Source organism: Heterodontus francisci, unplaced genomic scaffold, assembly GCF_036365525.1.
Source record: "Heterodontus francisci isolate sHetFra1 unplaced genomic scaffold, sHetFra1.hap1 HAP1_SCAFFOLD_51_2, whole genome shotgun sequence".
In the NCBI taxonomy this organism is placed as follows: domain Eukaryota; kingdom Metazoa; phylum Chordata; class Chondrichthyes; order Heterodontiformes; family Heterodontidae; genus Heterodontus; species Heterodontus francisci.
The window spans coordinates 2339621-2359387 of NW_027141369.1; the positions used below are offsets into that span (position 1 = coordinate 2339621).

Consider the following 19767-nt stretch of genomic DNA (forward strand, 5'->3'; position numbering starts at 1 on the left):
TGGAAGGTTTATCAAATGAGACCGTATAGATTGAGCTGAGGAACAAAAAAGAGGCAATCACACTGCTGGGAGTGTACTATAGACCCCTAAACAGTCAGAGGGAGATGGAAGAGCAGATATGTAGGCAAATATCTGAGAAGTGCAAGAACAATAGGGCAGTAACAGTGGGGGATTTGTACCACCCAAACATTAACTGGGATACTTTTTGTGTAGAGGGAATTGAGGGAGCAGAATTCTTGAGGTGCATTCAGGAGTACTTTTTTAGCCAATATGTAGCAAGTGCAACAAGAGAGGGTGAAGTTTTAGACTTAGTTTTAGGAAATGAAGAGGGGCAGGTGGAAGGAGCGGCAGTGGGACAGCAATTTGGTGGTAGTGATCATAATTCAGTCAGTTTTAATATAATTATGGAAAGGACAAGGACAGAACAGGAGTTAGAGTTCTCAATTGGGGTAAGACCAACTTTACTAAGGTGAAGATTGATTTACCGAAAGTGGACTGAAAACAGGTAGTTGAAGGTAAATCAGTGTCAGAGCAGTGGGAAGAATTCAAAGGGGAGATTCCAGGGGTTCAGAGTCAACATGTTCCCACAAAGAAAAAGGGTGGGAAGGCCAAAACTAGAGCCCCATGGATGTCAAGGAGTTTACGGGTGTAATAAGGCAGTAAAGGAAAGTTTATGCCCAACACAGAGAACTGAATACTACAGAAAGCCGAGAGGAGTATAGATTGTGGAGGGGGGAAATCAACATTGAAATTAGGAAAGTTAAGCGAGAGCATAAAGGAATATTGGCAATCAAAATTATGGTGAACCCAAAGATGTTTTATCAATACATTGAGAGCAAAAGGATAAATAAGGAAAGAATAGGGCACAGAAAAGACCAAAAAGGGAACCTATGTGTAGAGCAGAAGATGCTGGCATTGTTCTGAATAAATACTTTGCATCTGTCTTCACAAAAGAGGGGGAGGATGCATATATTGTAGATAAGGAAGAGGGGTGTGAAGTATGGATGTGATCCATACAGAGGGAGAGAGGACATATTAATGGGATTAGTGTATATGAAAGTTGATAAATCACGAGCACCGGATGGAATGCACCTCAGGCTGTTAAAAAGAAGCAAGAGAGGAAATAGCAGAAGAGCTGATCATCATTTTCCAGACCTCACTGGATACAGGTGTGGTGATGGAGGATTGGAGGACTGCTAACGTTGTACCTTTGTTTAAAAAGGGAGTGAGGGAGACCAAATAATTACAGGCCAGTCAGTCTAACATCAGTAGTGGGCAAATTATTGGAATCTATTCTGAGAGACAGGATAAAATGTTACTTCGAAAGGCACAGATTAATCAAGGATAGTCAGCATGGATTTGTTAAGGGAAGATCTTGTCTAACCAACTTGATCGAAATTTTGAAGAATTAAGAAGGAAGATAGATGAGGGTAGTGCAGTTGATGTAGTCTTCACGGATGTAAATGTAGGGGGTATGAGTTTGCAGATGGCACAAAGATTGGCTGTGTGGTAAATAGCAAGGAGGATAGCTGGAGACTGCAGGAAGATCTTCATGGTCTGGTCAGATGGACAGAAAAATGGCAAATGGAATTCAATTCAGAAGTGTGAGTTGATGCACTTGGGGAGGTTAAACAAGGCAAAGGAATGCACAATTAATTGGAGAAGACTGAGAGGTGTAGAGGAAGTGAGGGACCTTGGAGTAAATGTCCACAGATCCCTGAAGGTAGCAGGACAGGTCGTTAAGGTGGTAAGAAGGCATATGGAATCCTTTCCTTTATTAGCCGAGGTATAGATTTAAGAGCAGGGAGGTTATGCTGGAACTGTATAAATCATTAGTCAGGCCACAATGAATACTGTATGCAGTTCTGATCACCTTATTACAGAAAGGATGTAATTGCACTAGAGAGGGTGCAGAGGAGATTCACGAGGATGTTGCCGGGATTGGAAAAATGCTATGAGGAAAGACTGGATAGGCTGGGGCTGTTCTCCTTGGCACAGAGAAGGCTGAGGGGAAATCTCATTGAAACATACAAAATTTTGAGGTGCCTGGATAGAGTTGAAGTGAAGGGCCTATTTACCTTAGCAGAGAGGTCAGTGACTGGGGGAAACAGATTTAAAGTGATCTACACTAATGGAATTGATTCTGTATCTTTCCATTTCACAGTGTGGGTGAGTTCTGAACTGGTATCTAATTTGTGTCTCAGGTTACAATATCTTTCAGCACCTTAGAAACTTTCTCTGTAATGAATGTTGAACTTGTATGTAACTTGTATCTCAGGGTACACTATGGGGATGTTTAAACATCCTTTATCATGAATGGATGTGAGCTTTGAGTATGGTATTTAATTTAAATCTCAGGGTACAGCATTACGTTAGATTCTGTGCCATTCAATCAATACTGTGTGCCAATTCTATCTGATATTTAATTGATAGCTAAGTCTGCATTATATTTAGATTGACACATTGTATTTCAATCTGTTAATGAGGGTGACTTTGACCTGGGATTGAGGTATCTGAACGTCAATGGGACTGAATTGGGGTGAAATGGAAACAACTTATTTCTCTCCTGCTTTGTTTGATTGTTGGATTGAAAATGTGTTTCTGGAACTCGGGATCAATGTGGGCCTGACTACTTCTGCAGTCTGAGACTAGGGAACTGATGAACTGTCTATCCCTCTGTACTCTGATTGATAATGTACCTACTGTGTGTGAGAGGAGCTGGCTGCACTGTTCCTTGTGCTTCGAGTGCAGCAACCATCACATTCATCACGATACCTTCAAGTATTTGCCTGCATGAAGAAAAAATATGTCTTAACTCAAGAACAGGGGAGGTGCAAAATATCAAAGAGGTGAATTTAATTTCGCAATTAATAATCATTAAAAACACCCACAAATGAAAACCAGTGTCAGTATCTGTCTCCACTGAAGTACTGAAGCTCCCAGCTCCTGCATCACAAGTATTCTGGCCAGATCCATCGAGACAAAACACTGCACTGGGATCGTCCCAACTGCTCGATGCTCTACACATATTTCCAGCCACCCTGCTTCATATGCACAAATAAAGAAAAATAAAGCCCCATATGTATATCCCTCAATTCCTTTCTTCCCATACAGTTTTTCCACCTCCCCTTAAATGCATCGATATTATCGCCTCGACCTCTCCCTGTGGTTGCAAATTCCAGATTCTAACCACTCACTACATAAATATCTTTTTCATGAATTCCTCATTGGTTTTATGAAAGTCGATTTTATATTTTTGGCTCTTGTTTCAGACAACACCACAAGAGGAAACATATCTGCATGTATTCGATAGAAGCCCTTCACTATTTCCTCACTTTTTTCATTTGTTCATGTGATGTCGGCATCACTGGCTATGCCAGCATTTATTGCCCATTCCAAATTGCCCTTGACAAAATGGTGGTGAGCTGCCTTCTTGAGCTGCTGCAGTCCTTGAGATGTAGGAATTCCAACGGTGCTGTTTGGAAGGGAGTTCCAGGATTTTGACCCAGCGACAGTGCAGGAATGGTGATATTGTTCCAAGTCAGGATGGTGTGTGGCTTGGAGGGGAACTTGCAGGTGGTAGTGTTCCCATGCATCTGCTGCCCTTGTCCTTGTTTGTGGTAGAGGTTCCAGGTTTGGAAGGTACTGTCGAAGAAGCCTTGGTGTGTTGCTGCAGTGCATCTTTTGGCTGGTACGCACTGCTGCCACTGTGCATCAGTGGTGAATGGAGTGAATATTGAAGGTGGTGGATGTGGGCAATCAAACAGGCTACTTGAGTGTTGTTGGAGCTGCACTCATCCAGGCAAGTGGGCAGTATTCCATCACACTCCTGACTTGTGCCTTGTGAATGGTGGACGGATGTGGGGAAACAGGAGGTCAGTTACTCGCCGCAGAATTCGTAGCCTCTGACCTTGCTCTTGCAGTCACAGCACTTATATGGCTGGTCCAGTTCAGTTTCTGGTCAATGGTAACCAATGGTCAATGTTAATGGTGGGGGATTCAGTGATGGTAATGCCATTGAACATCAAGGGGAGATGATTAGATTCTCTCTTGTTTGAGATGGTCATTGCCTGGCACTTATCTGATGCCAATGTTACTTGCCACTTATCAACCCAAGCCTGGATGTTGTGCAGGTCTTGCTGCATCTGGACATGGGCTGCTTCAGTATCTGAGGAGTCATGAATGGTGCTGAACATTGGGCAATCATCAGAAAACATCCACACTTCTGGCCTTGTGATGGAGGGAAGGTTGTTGATGAAGCTGCTGAAGATGGTTGGGCCTAGAACACGAGCCTAAGGAATTCCAGCTGTAATGGCCGTCGACTGAGATGATTGACCTGAACAACCACAGCCATCTTCCTTAGTGCTAGGTATGACTGCAAACAGCAGAGCATTTTGCCCCGATTTCTATTTACATTGGTTTTGCTAGGGCTGCCTTGTTGCCATACATGTCAAAGGCTGCCTTGATGTCAAGGGCAGTCACTCCCACCTCACAATGCAATGTTTCTTTAACTCGAAAATAAAAGCAAAAGTCTGTAGATGCTGGAAATATGAAATAAACAAAAATGCTGGAAATACTCAGCAGTTCAGGCAGCATTTGTGGAGGGAGAAACACAATTAACATTTCAGGTCTGTGTCCTTTCATTTTACAATATGCTTTATGTCCTGGCAGATAACAGTGCATTCAGTCTGCAGTAATGGAATTAATACTGTATCCTCCAGTCTGACCACTTGTGAGATTTGTGGAGTGGTGTGTAACATGTAGCTCAGTCTGCAGTCTGGTTACATTATTGAGATTAATTCTGTACTTCACAATCAGGTACTGTTTGTCTGTTCGATCTGACATTGAATTTGTAGTTCAGGCTGCTGTCTTGTGAGAGTGACACAGTGCCTTGCAATCTGATAGTGGGTGTGATTTTGGACTGGGATTGATGTATCTACCTGTCAGTGCGACGGAGTTGGGGTGAAATGGAAACAACTTCAGTCTGTCATGCTCTGTGTGACTGTTGGATTGACTGTTAGTCTCTGGAACTTGGAATCAGTGCCAGTCTGACTAGTACTGCTGGCAGTGATTGTGGAACTGATGTCTCTTTTCTCTCTGAGTGATACTGTCCTGACTGTGTGTGAGAAGCCGGCTGCACTTCCCCTTGTGCTGAGGCATCATTCTATTTATTCTGCTTCCTTCAAGTATTTGCCTGTAGAAAGAAAAAGTATTTATTATAATTCAGGAAGAGGTGTGGTGGAAGTTACAAGAGAGACCAAAACAATCTTTGAATGAATAATCATTGTGAACAATCACAAAGGAAACCCAGCAACACAAACAGAGTCACTGTCTGATTCCACTGCAGTCCTGCAGCCCCCAGCTACTGCATACCAGAGGCTTTGGCCGTTTTACAACAATTAAATAACATCCAGAAACAATCCACTGGGCCATGAATGGGACTGACCGACGGAACAGGGACTTTTACACAGGTCAGATTTCCAGTTCCCGCTCCCATGGTCTAACCGTTCAAGCGAAACCAAACAGCCGCTGTTTAAAATGTGTCCTTCACACTTCTCACCTGGTGCCTATAATCGATTCTCTTTGTGTAACTCCCCACATTCTGACTGTCCGTTTCTGTTTCCACACTTCACTGTCCAACAACAATAAACTGTGGGAACAGGCTGGATCGCTCTCTTTGAGCTGGCACGGACATGTTGGGCCGAATGGCCTCATTCTGCGCCGGAAATTTTCTATGTTTCTGTTTGCTGAATTGTTGCCTGAATCTGCGCCTGCGCTCCCCTCCCCCAGCACTGCCTGTGAGCGGAAGAAGATAGTTTGAAACAGTCGCGAATGGAGAGATCCCCGTTCCCGGGGGAAGGAAGCAAACAGCAGCCTCCTTCCAGCAGCACATCGCTTTGGGAGCGTGTCCGCAGATAGACTCAGAGATCAGCATCGAGTCCGGGGCAAGTTCAGGGGCAGACGGGGGCTGTTTGTAAGAGGCGGAATGGAGAATCAACTGGTCCCGGAACATGGGGTGAGTGGGGGAAGGGAGAGGCCATTCTCAGGCTGTGTGTCGACGGGGAAAGGAGACAGAATGGGAAAAACCTGTTACTGCAGTGCAGTCAAACAATGATAATATTTGTATGACTGGGCTTCCTTTGTGGGGGCTCATTATTATTCGAGAGATTAAATTCATTAAAATCCTGTATCTTCTATCTCACCTGTATTTTAATTATAAACATACTTTTGTTCAAACAGACAAATAATTGAATGAACCAGAATAAATGTGATGTTTCCTCCACCCAAGTTACAAGGAAGAGTGCCACCAGCTCCTTCTCACACACAGTCCGTACATTATCATTCACAGAGCGCAGAGACACAGACAGGTCATCAGTTCCACAGTCTCAGACAGCAGAAATAGTTCCAGAGACACGTTTTCAATCCCTCAATCAAACAGAACAGGAGAGACGGACGTTGTTTCCATGTCACCCCAACTCAGTACCACTGACAGGTAGATTCATAAATCCCAGTCCAAATTCTCACCCACTATCAAATTATCAGTGTGTCAATCCCACAATAGTGCAACCTCAGCTACAAATTAAATACACGCAGAACTGACACATGGTTCCCTTTTCAAAGTTATAGAATTAAGGGCGGTGCAGTGGTTAGCACCGCAGCCTCACAGCTCCAGCGACCCGGGTTCAATTCTGGGTACTCCTGTGTGGAGTTTGCAAGTTCTCCCTGTGTCTGCGTGGGTTTCCTCCAGGTGCTCCGGTCTCCTCCCACATGACCAAAAGATTTACAGGTTGATAGGTAAATTGGCCATTATAAATTGCCCCTAGTATAGGTAGGTGGTAGGGAAATATAGGGACAGGTGGGGATGTGGTAGGAATATGGAATTAGTGTAGGATTAGTCTAAATGGGTGGTTGATGGTTGGCACAGACTCGGTGGCCGAAGGGCCTGTTTCAGTGCTGTATCTCTAAACTAAACTAATATAATCTGAGATTCAAGTTAAATACCAGCCCAATATTTACACATGTTATCAGTTTATTATCAGTATTAATTCCCATAATGTGTCCAGACATATACATTAGATACAAGTCCAAATCTCAAGTGCATAATCAGATTGAGAGATTCTGAAATATAGTCTCACCTGAGATCCAAACTCAGATTCCAGTTTAAAACTCATCCGGATTGTGAAACTAAAAGATACATTATAAATTTGATCAGTATAGTCTGAGCTAGAAATTACATACCAGTCCTGAAACCTCATAGTGTCAGATGGAAGACACTGTACAATTCCAGACTGAGCTCATTTTACACACAAGTCCAAGATTCTCCCTCAGAGTCAGACTGAATGGCATTGATCAAATTGATTAGTACAGCCTGAGTTACATTTGCACATCAATCCTGTATCAGATTGAAAGATACATTATCTTTCATTATTATGTTCACAGTGACAGATATTTAATACTTGGCAAAACTTCAAACATCTTGTCTGCTTAAAACCAACCACATCTGTGGCCTGCTGCTGTGCTGACATTTTATGCAGAATGAATCCAGACTTGCAAACAGTCCCAGGGACGGAAGGTTATCCAATGAATCCCCCACTCACACAGAGTACCAGATACTGACAGATAAAGTGATGCTGAAACACATGCTCAGTGCCAGATGCTGAAAAGTATAGGTTGATTATTGCACTCACTCACAGTACCTCAGCCCGAGTCATCTAAAGCAACCTAACACACAAATAGTAGCACTGAGAGATTGAGAAAGAGTCCAAAACTCACATAGAGTACCAGGCACTGACAGATACAAACTGAAGACTATCCACACATGGATATGGGATTGGCTAACTCACAGAAAACAGAGAGTGGGGATAAATGGAGCATATTCAGATTGGCAAACTGTAACTAATGGAGTGCCACAGGTACAGTGCTGGGGCCTCAACTATTTATGGTCTATATTAATAACTTGCATGAAGGGACCACGTATATTGTTGCCAAATTTGTCGATGGTACAAAGATAGGTAGGAAAGCAAGTTGTGAGGAGGACACAATGTGTCTGCGAAGAGATATAGATAGGTTAAGTCAGTGGGAAAACATTTGGCAGATGGAGTACAATATGGGGAAATGTGAGATTGTCTACTTTGGCAGGTAGAATAGAAAAGCAGAATATTATTTACATAGAGAGAGACTGCAGAATGCTGCTGTACCAAGGAATCTGGGTGTGCAGGGACATGAATTACAAAAATGTTAGCATGAAGGTATAGCAAGTAATTAGGAAGGCAAATGGAATGTTGGCATTTTTAGCAAGGGGAATGGAGTTTAAAAGTAAGGAAGTTTTGCTATAACTTTACAGGGCATTAGTGACATCCCAATTCCATACAGTTTTGGTCTCCTTACATGAGGAGGAATATACTTGCATTGGAATCAGTTCAAAGAAGGTTCACTCGACTGATTGCTGGGATGTTGGATTGTCTTATGAGAAAAAGTTGAGCAGGTTGGGCCTATACTCACTGGAGTTTAGAAGATTGAGAGGTGATCTTATTGAAACCTGTAAGATTCTCAGTGGGCTGGACAGGAAGATGCTGAGAGGATGTTTATCCGTGTGGGGGATTATAGAATTAGGGGCCAGAGTTTAAGATAAGCAGTCTCTCTTTCAAGAAGGAGATGAGGAGGAATTTCTTCTCTGAGAGGGTTGTTAATCTTTGGAATTCTGCTCTCCAGAGGACTGTGGAGGCTGTGTCATTGAATATATTCAACGCAGCGATAGACAGGTTTTTGATCGACAACAGAGTCAATGGTTATGGGGGCAGGCAGGAAAGTGAAGTTATGGCCACAATCAGAACAGCCATGATCTTATTGAGTGGCAGAGCAGGCTTGATGGGCCAAATGGTCTACTCCTGTCCTATTTCGTATCTTCTTATGTTCTTACACACACACACACACACACACACACACAACCAATGTGTGGCGGATCTAGAATTAATCCCACTTTCATACACAATACCAGTGACTGAAAGGTACAGAATTAATCCCACAGATAGATACAGTACCACCGACAGGTACAGAATGAATCCCATGCTCACCGTCAGCACCCGGGATAGAAAGATACACGTGATTCCTACCCTCACATAACAATATCAGACTGAGTTACAGAATGATTTACACATTCATACTGGGCACCAATGACTGCGAATTAATTCATCCCACAATCACACACACTACTAAAGGCTGACAGATACAGAATTAATCCCACACTCCTATGTCGTAGCAAAGACTGACACATACAAAATCATTCTCAAATACTCCTACAGTACCTGGCAGATTCAGTGACTGCCAAACTCACATAAATCACCAGAGACTGACAGATAAAGAATGAACTCACACACACACTGAGATACTGACAGATATAGCTTGAATTCCACACATACAGAACCACTGACAGATTCAGACTAAGTCCCAAATCACATAACATTCCAGAGACTGACAGAATGAATCAAATACTCACACACAGTGCCACTGACAGAATGTATTCCACACTCACATACAATACCGAAGACTGCCAGATACAGAATGTATCTCACACTTACACAAAGTACCAGTGAGTGACAGGTACAGAATGAATCCCACATTCACACATGACGTTAGAGATGGACAGCCAAAAAACAATAAGACTGCCAGAATAGATAGAATTCACATCAAAATTCTAAAATATGGCAGAGAAACACTCGACACAAATACATGTCTCATTTCCCTCATCCAGAAGGAGCAGAGCATGTCAGGGGACCTCCGCGATGCGGTAATTGTGATCATCTTTAAAAAAAGTTGACATGACCGACTGTGTTAACTATAGAGGGGTATCCCTGCTGTCCACCACAGGGAACGTCATCACAAGAGTCCTTCTCAACTGCCTCCTCCCCGTGGCTGAAGAGCTCCTACTGGAATCACAATGTGGATTCTGTCCATCAACAGGCACAGTGAACATAATCTTCACAGCAAGACAACTTCAAGAAAATGTAGGGAGCAGCAGCAACTTTTATACATGGCCTTCTCTGACCTGACAAAGGCCTTCGACTCTACCAACCGAGAGGGATTATGGAATGTCCTCCTCAAACATACTGCACTACGACATGCAAGCTGTAATCCTTGCCAACGGATCTATCACTGACTCAATCCGAGTGCAAACTGGGGTCAAGTAAGGCTGTGTCATCGGCACCAATGCTCTTTTCCATCTTCCTTGCCGCAACACTCCACCTCATCTCCTCACACTCAAACACAGTACCTGACAGAGACAGAATGAATCCATACAGCACCAGAGACTGAGTTACCAAATTACATAAAGCACTCAAACACAGTAGCCTAGACTAAAAATGAAATTAATTGCACACTCACATGCAATAGCAGAGACGGAACGACACAGAATCAGTCAATAAGTGTCCTCCTAACAACAGCCAGGACATTTCCAGGAAGCTCCACACAGGGAGCAGCTCTTTCAATATAAACTGGGGCTGGAGAGAGTCTTTGTGAAATATACTTCCTGATTGCAGTAAGGGAATTTGTGATTGGTTGCAAATATTTAATCTGATTGGATGGCGAAAGAGACTAAATGTCGAATTACAATATTAAATCGTTGGGACATCACTCCCAATCACCCAATCACAATCTTTACTTTCCCCCATCCCTCATTAGCATAGAGCTGTGGGATTGTCTATTTAATCCGCACTCGGAAGGGGTTTGGTTTATTTCTGTGTCTGAAATTGAAACTGAAGATGGTTGAGGAGAAGAAGAAAGCAGCTGCGAAGAAGGGCGCCAAGAAAACTGTGAGTAAACCATCAGCAAAGGGCGGTAAGAGGCGGAGAAAGTCGAGGAAGGAGAGTTACTCCATCTACATCTACAAAGTGATGAAGCAGGTTCACCCCGACACCGGCATCTCCTCCAAGGCCATGAGCATCATGAACTCGTTTGTGAACGATATTTTCGAGCGCATCGCGGGTGAGGCTTCCCGCCTGGCCCATTACAACAAGCGCAGCACCATCAGCTCCCGGGAGATCCAGACCGCCGTACGCCTGCTGCTGCCCGGGGAGCTGGGCTGTATGACGCGAAGCCCACAGACAGCAGAGCCTCCCAGTCCTTCCTGTCATCTATCACAGAGGTCTTAGATGACAGCAGGAGGGAGGGACTGGACAAGCCGCTAACTCTGGACGAGCTGACAAAGGCCGTCGAGTCTTTCGAGACGAGTAAAACTCCCGGGAGCGACGGCTTACCGGTCGAGTTGTACTCGGCCCTGTGGGACTGGGTCGGCCCAGACCTGCTGGAAGTATACTAGAGTATGCTCCTGGCCGGCAGCATGTCAGAATCCATGATAGAAGGCATCATCACCCTCATTTACAAGCAGAAGGGGGAGAGGGCAGAAATCAGAAATTGGCGGCCCATCTCACTGCTTAATGTTGATTACAAGATTCTGTCCAAAGTCATAGCCAGTCGAGTCAAGTCTGCTCTGGAGTTGGTGATTCACCCCGATCAGACCTGTACTGTACCCGGCAGGAAGATCTCTGATAGTCTCGCCTACGTACGGGACAGGAGGGTGGACACCTGCCTCATCAGCCTGGACCAGGAGAAGGCTTTTGACAGGATATCGCACACCTACATGATGGAAGTGCTTTCCAAAATGGGGTTTGGGGAGGGAATCTGCAATTGGATCCAACTGCTCTACACAAACATCAGTAGCGCAGTGGCAATCAACGGGTGCGAATCTGAAAGTTTCCCGATCAAATCTGGAGTCAGACAGGGCTGTCCTCTGTCCCCGGTCCTGTTTGTTTGCTGTATTGAACCCTTTGCTGAGTCTATTAGGAAGGATGCGAGCATAAGAGGGGTGACAATCCCAGGCAGCGGACGCACTCAGGTCAAAACCTCCCTGTACATGGATGACGTCGCCGTCTTCTGCTCGGATCCGCTGTCCGTGCGCAGACTGATGAGCATCTGCGACCAGTTCGAACTGGCCTCGGGAGCCAAAGTTAACCACGGCAAGAGCGAGGCCATGTTCTTTGGCAACTGGGCTGACCGATCCTTTGTCCCCTTCACCGTCAGGTCAGATTACCTGAAGGTGCTGGGGATATGGTTCGGAAGGGCCGGGGCGTGCACCAAAACATGGGAGGAGCGAGTAGCCAAGGTACGACAAAAGTTGGGCATGTGGGGGCAGCGATCTCTCTCCATTGTGGGTAAGAACCTGGTCATCAGGTGCGAGGCGCTCACGTTGTTGCTCTACGTGGCGCAGGTCTGGCCCATACCCCACTCCTGCGCCGTGGCAGTCACCCGAGCCATTTTCCGCTTCGTCTGGGGATCTAAAATGGACCGGGTCCGGAGGGACACGATGTTCAAATCTCTGGACAAGGGCGGGAAAAATGTACCCAACGCGGCCCTCATCCCGATGACCACCTTCGTGTGCGGCTGCATCAAGCTGTGTGTAGATCCCCAGTACGCAAACTCCAAGTGTCACTACGTGCTGAGGTTCTATCTGTCCCCGGTGTTGAGAAGGATGGGCCTAGTCACATTGCCGCGGAACGCTCCATGCAGTTGGGCGGTGCCGTACCACCTATCCTTCGTGGAGCAGTTTCTGCGGGGAAACACCTTTGACCACCGGTCCATCAGGCAGTGGTCTGCACGGAATGTCCTCAAGGCCCTACGGGAAAAGGAAACGGTGGATCCTGTCGGATGGTTCCCCGAGCAGACCGTCAAAGTCATTTGGCGGAATGCCTCATCACCAGAACTTTCAAACAAGCACCAAGACGTAGCTTGGCTGGTGGTGAGAAGGGACCTCCCCATCAGATCCTTCATGCACACCCGACGTCTCGCCCCCTCCGCACAGTGCCCCCGCGTTGGCTGTGGTGGGGAAGAGACGGTCGCCCACCTCCTCCTGGAATGTGCCTTTGCAAAGCAGGTATGGAAAGAGATGCAGTGGTTTTTGTCAAGGTTCATCCCAAGCAGCTCTGTAACACAGGAGTCTGTGCTCTACGGGCTTTTCCCAGGGACGCAAACCGAGACAAACATCAACTGCTGCTGGAGGACTATCAATTCGGTGAAAGACGCCCTTTGGTCTGCCCGAAACTTGCTGGTCTTCCAGCGCAAAGAGTTGCCCACCACCGAATGCTGCAGACTGGCACATTCCAAGGTCCAGGACTACGTGCTGAGGGACGCACTAAAGCTTGGGGCAGCCGCAGCAAAGGCTCAATGGGGAAAGACCAAAGTGTAAGGTTCTCCCACCAAGCTGGACTGAGGGGCTGGATCCATGGGAAACCCCCGAGCTGTATCGTTAATATTCTCAATTGCTGTAAATGTAAAACTGTAATTGACATGACAATTGTGAAGCGGAAGGGTCAGGAAGAAACTCATGACAGTATTGAAGGAAACCGATCGACCTTGTAATGTTTGTATTTTTTGGTGCTGTTTGGAAACTGTTTGGCAATGTAATTTTTACAGATTTTTATGAATAAAGTATATTTTGGAAATAAAAAAAAAAGAGAAGAGGAAAGCAGCTGCTAAGAAGGGCGCCAAGAAAACTGTGAGTAAACCGTCAGCAAAGGGCGGCAAGAAGCGGAGAAAGTCGAGGAAGGAGAGTTACTCCATCTACATCTACAAAGTGATGAAGCAGGTTCACCCCGACACCGGCATCTCCTCCAAGGCCATGAGCATCATGAACTCGTTTGTGAACGATATTTTCGAGCGCATCGCGGGTGAGGCTTCACGCCTGGCCCATTACAACAAGCGCAGCACCATCAGCTCCCGGGAGATCCAGACCGCCGTGCGCCTGCTGCTGCCCGGGGAGCTGGCCAAGCACGCCGTGTCGGAAGGGACAAAGGCGGTGACCAAGTACACCAGCTCCAAGTAAAACTGCACAATGGACTGAATAACATCCCAAACACAACGGCTCTTTTAAGAGCCACCCACAATCTCTCTGAAAAAGCTGCATCCGAACATCTCTATGAAAACATTTTAAGACAGTGTGTAACATAATAAATGTCCCACTGCTGTGTTTTTTTCTGCTGTCCCATAAACCGAACGAAAACCCATAATCCGCTCTTCCGCCTTTACTTTTTTGCTTAAAGCTGTTATTGTGGTTTTGCACAGCCCCTGAATGACCGCATTAACAGCTGCTTTCAGCGGCAAGAGTCAGACATCAGTCCCTTCACTCTATTCCTGAAATGTGAACTGATTCATCATTTTATTAACAGTAACTCTCCGCACTGTAACAGCCCGGAATGGGATTATTACACAGCAGACTAAGGGCAGTTTGAGGACTCGATCCTGCTTCCTCTTTTCAGAGAAGGACACTGATTGAAGATAAACTGAACGTTTCCCTTCAGGGAAATGCTGTGAACAGGGATTTAGTGCCTCCCGGGACAGTTTGAAAGCAATTGTAGAAAGATCCACAATTTAAATAACATTTTAAACCCGCGTCTGTAATTCGTGACGGAAAAAGTTGAATAGAACAAAATAAAGAGAAGTGATTTAAAATATTTGACGAAGGATGACATTTATTTTAATCCGCTCCTTTCTGACAATGAAATTGGCGGTCTTTTTGAAATTGACAAATTTTCTGCTTCTGATGTTTTGGCGGTAAACCCCGCCCTCTTCTGTTGTCAGTGACCTGATTGGTGAAGAATATAGGCAAATGAGGTGAATTAAGTACCGGCCAATGGGGAGAGTTTTCAGTCTATAAGTAAAGTAAATGCGGCGGAAATTATCCATTCTTTGTGAAAGTATTTGCGAGATTGTGGAAATGTCTGGAAGAGGAAAGACCAGCGGCAAAGCTCGGGCCAAGGCCAAGTCTCGCTCCTCCCGTGCTGGATTGCAGTTCCCGGTGGGCCGTGTTCACAGGCTCTTGAGAAAGGGCAACTATGCTGAACGTGTGGGTGCCGGAGCCCCGGTCTATCTGGCTGCTGTGCTCGAGTATCTGACCGCTGAAATCCTCGAGCTGGCTGGCAACGCGGCCCGAGACAACAAGAAGAGCCGCATCATCCCCAGACACCTGCAGTTGGCCGTCCGCAACGATGAGGAGCTCAACAAGTTTCTGGGGGGAGTGACCATCGCTCAGGGTGGGGTGCTGCCTAATATCCAGGCCGTGCTGCTGCCTAAGAAAACCAGCGCTCAGAGCTCCCAGAAAAAGTAAAGCGGCCAAAATGTCACCTAATAAACCAAAGGCTCTTTTCAGAGCCACCCACAGTCTGATTCCAGAATGCCAGTAACAGGACCGAATGAGAACTATTTCAGATGTTTAAGCATCTGTTTCAGTGATTTCTCACTGTCACCCCAAAGCCTGTCTAATTTATTACTTCCACACTGAGTGAGTTATTTGTCCCGTTACAGATTGCTGAATAGAGTCTTACCGCCATGTGCAGATAAGTAGACAAAAAATTACAGATTAAAACTTCGTAATATATATAATCCATCAAAAGCTTTTTTTATTCCGCTTTTATCAGCACAAAGTCCTGGCCCGATTTTACGAACAGCTTTAAACTAACGCCAGATTTACCATTAATTCGCTTCTTTCCGACACTGAAATTGACGGCTTTTTCGAATTCAAACTTTCTGCCAATTTAAGACAGTGATTTGCTGTATTTTCTAATTCGAGGCTCGGCAATTGGTTAAGACATGTGAATGAGACGTGGGTGACCAATCAGAAGTGGGCTCTGGACAGCGCGGGCTCAAATTGCGGGAATTCCAGGTCCCTGAATGATTGAGCTGAAACTGATCAGTTTCACAAACCCTGTCAGTTTCAGTGCAGGAAACACCGTCTCGGGGGAAATAACATCACAAGTGGGTCTGGTTCCAGTGAACGATTTAACGGCTGCTGCAAAACTCCCGGATTCCCTCATTGCAGCGAAATCATTTTGAAATTCTATGAAAACAATGAGTGATTCTGGAGGAGTGATGTGGCTTTTAACTGAGGGCATGTGTCGACTGGGGCAATAACTAACTGGAGAGTCTCGGGCACTGTTTACACAGCCCGTTTAGAAAATCAAATCTACTGCACATCCTTGCTGCAAATGAAATGTCAAATTCGGGGATTCCAGTTTTTTTCATCCCGAACACAGCAGATTGATTGAACAAACAATTAAAAGTAAAATACTGCGAATGCTGGAAATCTGAAATATTTCAGATTGATTGAACTGTTCTGAACAGCCTATCCCAGCTCCCATTTCTCGGTCAATGCTCTCTCTGTGAGGCGGTGGGTGGCTCTTAGAAGAGCCTTTGTTTTGTGTTTGCTGGAAATGGTCAAATTGTTCAACCGCCGAATCCGAAGAGAGTGCGGCCCTGCCGTTTCAGAGCGTACACCACATCCATGGCAGTGACCGTCTTGCGCTTGGCGTGCTCAGTGTAGGTGACCGCATCCCTGATCACATTCTCCAGGCAAACCTTCAACACCCCGCGAGTCTCCTCATAGATCAAACCCGAGATCCGCTTGACCCCGCCACGGCGAGCCAGGCGGCGGATTGCTGGTTTGGTGATGCCTTGGATATTATCACGAAGCACTTTCCGGTGCCGCTTTGCTCCGCCTTTGCCCAGTCCTTTGCCTCCTTTACCTCTGCCAGACATGATGATTCTTCACTCAGGTCACTACACAATATAAGAAGCAGACTCTTGCAGGCTCTACTTTACACAGACCGCCCGGACCTGCCTGAGAATGGCAGAGAGAGAGCAGGAAGGGGAGGAGACAGAGTGAAGATTGAACAGAGAGCAGATGGGGAGGAGACACCCAGAGTGACAGACGGAGAGAGAACGGCCCCTCATCTTTCAGCTCCACCTCCAGTTTCCTCTGGTTCGCCAATTTCAAACCCTTTATTAACAGTGGAACCGAAACCCAGCTCTCCACACAAACCCTTCCAGACTCGGCCTTCATAGTCAAGGCTTTCCAGAAAGCCGGAGCTTTTAAATATGGTTCCGCTACAATTAACACTCAGTAATATTCCCACCTAAACACAGTCCATTCTATAACAAATAACCTACTCAGTAACATCACCATTTCCACACACATACTCTTCCAGCAGTTTACAAACACCTTATTGCAGCTGTTTGGGGAATCTCCTGTGTTAAGATTGGAGTTGGAAAGCTGCCTTTTCCCGGCAGTGTTACCGTCTCACACTGAATCTGCCAGACATCCTGTTGATCTGTCTCGTTCCCCTCTGTCTCTCTTGACTATTACATGGCACGGGTAGTATTTCAGAAAGTACTGCAATGGAGGGAGTGCTGGAGACTCCAGGCCAATCCTGGAGGGATGGGGGAAATATCTTTAGAAATTCCCTGGAGAGAATCGTGATATGACAGGTCTCCAGGGCCAGACCAAGGAGAGAGTGTGGACATTGAATGGAAACATGGCAAAAAGAGTTGGGGATTCGGGAACACAATCCTCTCTGATAGGTTACAGCCTCCCCTCTGCTCCTGCTCTTTACGAGACACTTTTCCAGTTTACATTTATGGACAAGGTGGGTTAGATTAGATTAGATTAGAGATACAGCACTGAAACAGGCCCTTCGGCCCACCGAGTCTGTGCCGAACATCAACCACCCATTTATACTAATCCTACACTAATCCCATATTCCTACCAAACATCCCCACCTGTCCCTATATTTCCCTAGCACCTACCTACACTAGTGACAATTTATAATGGCCAATTTACCTATCAACCTGCAAGTCTTTTGGCTTGTGGGAGGAAACCGGAGCACCCGGAGAAAACCCACGCAGACACAGGGAGAACTTGCAAACTCCACACAGGCAGTACCTGGAATCGAACCCGGGTCCCTGGAGCTGTGAGGCTGCGGTGCTAACCACTGCGCCACTGTGCATTATATTGTGTTAGTTGCTCTCAGGGTGGGTGGGGGGAGAGGAGCCTCAGTGGCCATGGGTGGGATAGGGAAAATGGAGACAGAGAACCAGGACTCCGGTCACTCCCCAGCGATGTCTGCTGGAAAGTATCTGTGGATCGGATGATGCCGGGGTCCCATGGAGAGGGGAAGGGGGTGGGGTGATGGAGTGAGGAGGTGGAGAGGGAGTGTTCGTGGTGTCACAGCCAACCCCCTGCCCAAACCAAACTCCCACATCCCAGCATTATATTGTCCAATTCCTGGAGGAGGAGGATGGCGATTCCCGTTGGATTAATTGCTAATGTTCGCCATCTTATCCTGATAAAAGCACCAGTTCTGAAGGAGGCCATTCTGTACTTATTCTCAGGTCATCGAGGGGTCATCTTTCCCTTTTCAGCTCCTGACTGCTGGTATTTTTGCTGTTAAATGTGAAATGCAACGTGTGTTCGCAGCTGTTTCTGCCCTGTTGCAGCCATAGGAACATAGAAATGGGGGTCGGCCATTCAGCCCCTCGAGCCTGCTGCACATTTCAATTAGATCCTGGCTCACCTGTCTCTTAACTCCAGCTGCCTGCTGTGATTTCATAAACCCTCAGACCGTCACTGGATAAACATCTCTCAATCTCAGGTTGGAAATTGTCAATTGACCCTCTGGTTTATCTTATTTTTCGGAGAGAATTCCAGGTTCCCGCTCCCCTTTGTGTGAAAAAGTGCTTCCCGGCAATATTCCTGAAAGGCAGAACTCTAATTTTTGAGTTCTCTCCCTTTGTTGTGGAACTGCTTGTTTACAGATCTGACCGAAGTCCACACTGCAGAACAAACAGCTGTTCCTCTGATCCTGTCACTTCAGCTTTGGATTTGAAGCTCATGCCTCTTTCCATGATGATTCTTTGTGCCCTATCTCTGTAAATGGTTATGCCTGTCTTTTTGTGGGGTATGTCAAACATTCTTTTTTCCAGTCCTACTCAGGACCCCACCCCAGCTCTTTTTCCGGTACAATGATGACTGGATCAGTGTCATTTCCTGCTCCCGCTCCGAACTGGAAAATTTCATCAACTTCGTTTCCGATTTCCCCCTCACTGTGGTTGACAGGGCTCTCAACCCTTTTTATTATTTTATTTTATCTTTTTTTTAACCATGTGCCTGCCTTAAACTTGGTTTTTCAAGTATGTGCTTTTGGACAGAACTATTGATTATTCTGTCATTAACACTCTATCTGCACTAATATTTTGTCTTTCACTACACCATTAGCACACTCCCTTTGCCCCATGACCTCCTTGTCAGTTAATCTCTCCTGCCCTCTGCCCTATTACACACCTTCCCTTTTCTTCTCTTCCCCACCTCCCCCCACCCCCGCTTTACTTGCTTAAAACCTATTACATTGAGTGTGGGACAAATTCAATCCATCTTTTGTGCTGTATGAGATTAATTTTGACACACTTTCTGGTACATTATGTGACAGCGAGTATAATTCTACATCTATCTGTCTGTGGTACTGTGTCTGAGTGTGAGATTATTTCAGTGTCAGTCCATGAAACTAAATGTGATTGTTTGATTCATTCTGTATGCCAATCATGAGTATTGTTTGTGAATGTGTGGCAGCTTCTGTATCTATCTGCGACTGTGGGTGAATATGGATATCATTCGGTATCTGTCAGTGTTCAGAACTAAATGTGAGTGTGAGATTCATTGTGTATGCATCAATCTTACAGTCAGAATGTGACTGTATGGTTCATTCTCTATGCGTCAGTCTAAGGTACTATATATGCCAGTGGTTTTAATTATGTGTCTGTCATTGTATGTGAGTCATTTTATGGTCTCACTGTATATCTGTCAATCTCTGGTTCTTTCTGTGAGAGTGAGATTAATTCTCTATCTGATGGTCTCTGAAATTAATTGATTTTGTGACTTACTCTGTGCCT

The 19767-nt window shown here is 45.6% G+C and overlaps 2 protein-coding genes across 2 annotated transcripts; both read left to right on the forward strand.

Moving 5' to 3' along the window:
• The first annotated feature begins 12937 nt into the window (after nt 1-12937).
• LOC137363003 (histone H2B 1/2-like) lies at nt 12938-13873 on the forward strand. Its single transcript, XM_068027121.1, has 2 exons — nt 12938-13063; nt 13499-13873. Exons 1-2 carry the CDS (start codon nt 12938-12940, stop codon nt 13871-13873), a joined length of 501 nt encoding a protein of 166 aa, XP_067883222.1.
• Nucleotides 13874-14764: 891 nt separating this feature from the next.
• On the forward strand, nt 14765-15154 carry LOC137363038 (histone H2AX-like). Its single transcript, XM_068027157.1, has one exon. The coding sequence runs from the start codon at nt 14765-14767 to the stop codon at nt 15152-15154; it is 390 nt and encodes a 129-aa protein (XP_067883258.1).
• The last annotated feature ends 4613 nt before the right edge of the window (nt 15155-19767 follow it).

Excerpts from the sequence above, each read along its gene's own strand:
- LOC137363003 (XM_068027121.1), top strand. The coding sequence starts at position 12,938 with ATGCAGTGGTTTTTGTCAAGGTTCATCCCAAGCAGCTCTGTAACACAG. Across the intron at positions 13,064-13,498 it reads GCTGGAGGACTATCAATTCG|AAAAAAGAGAAGAGGAAAGC; the intron begins GTGAAAGACGCC and ends TTGGAAATAAAA.
- LOC137363038 (XM_068027157.1), top strand. The coding sequence starts at position 14,765 with ATGTCTGGAAGAGGAAAGACCAGCGGCAAAGCTCGGGCCAAGGCCAAG.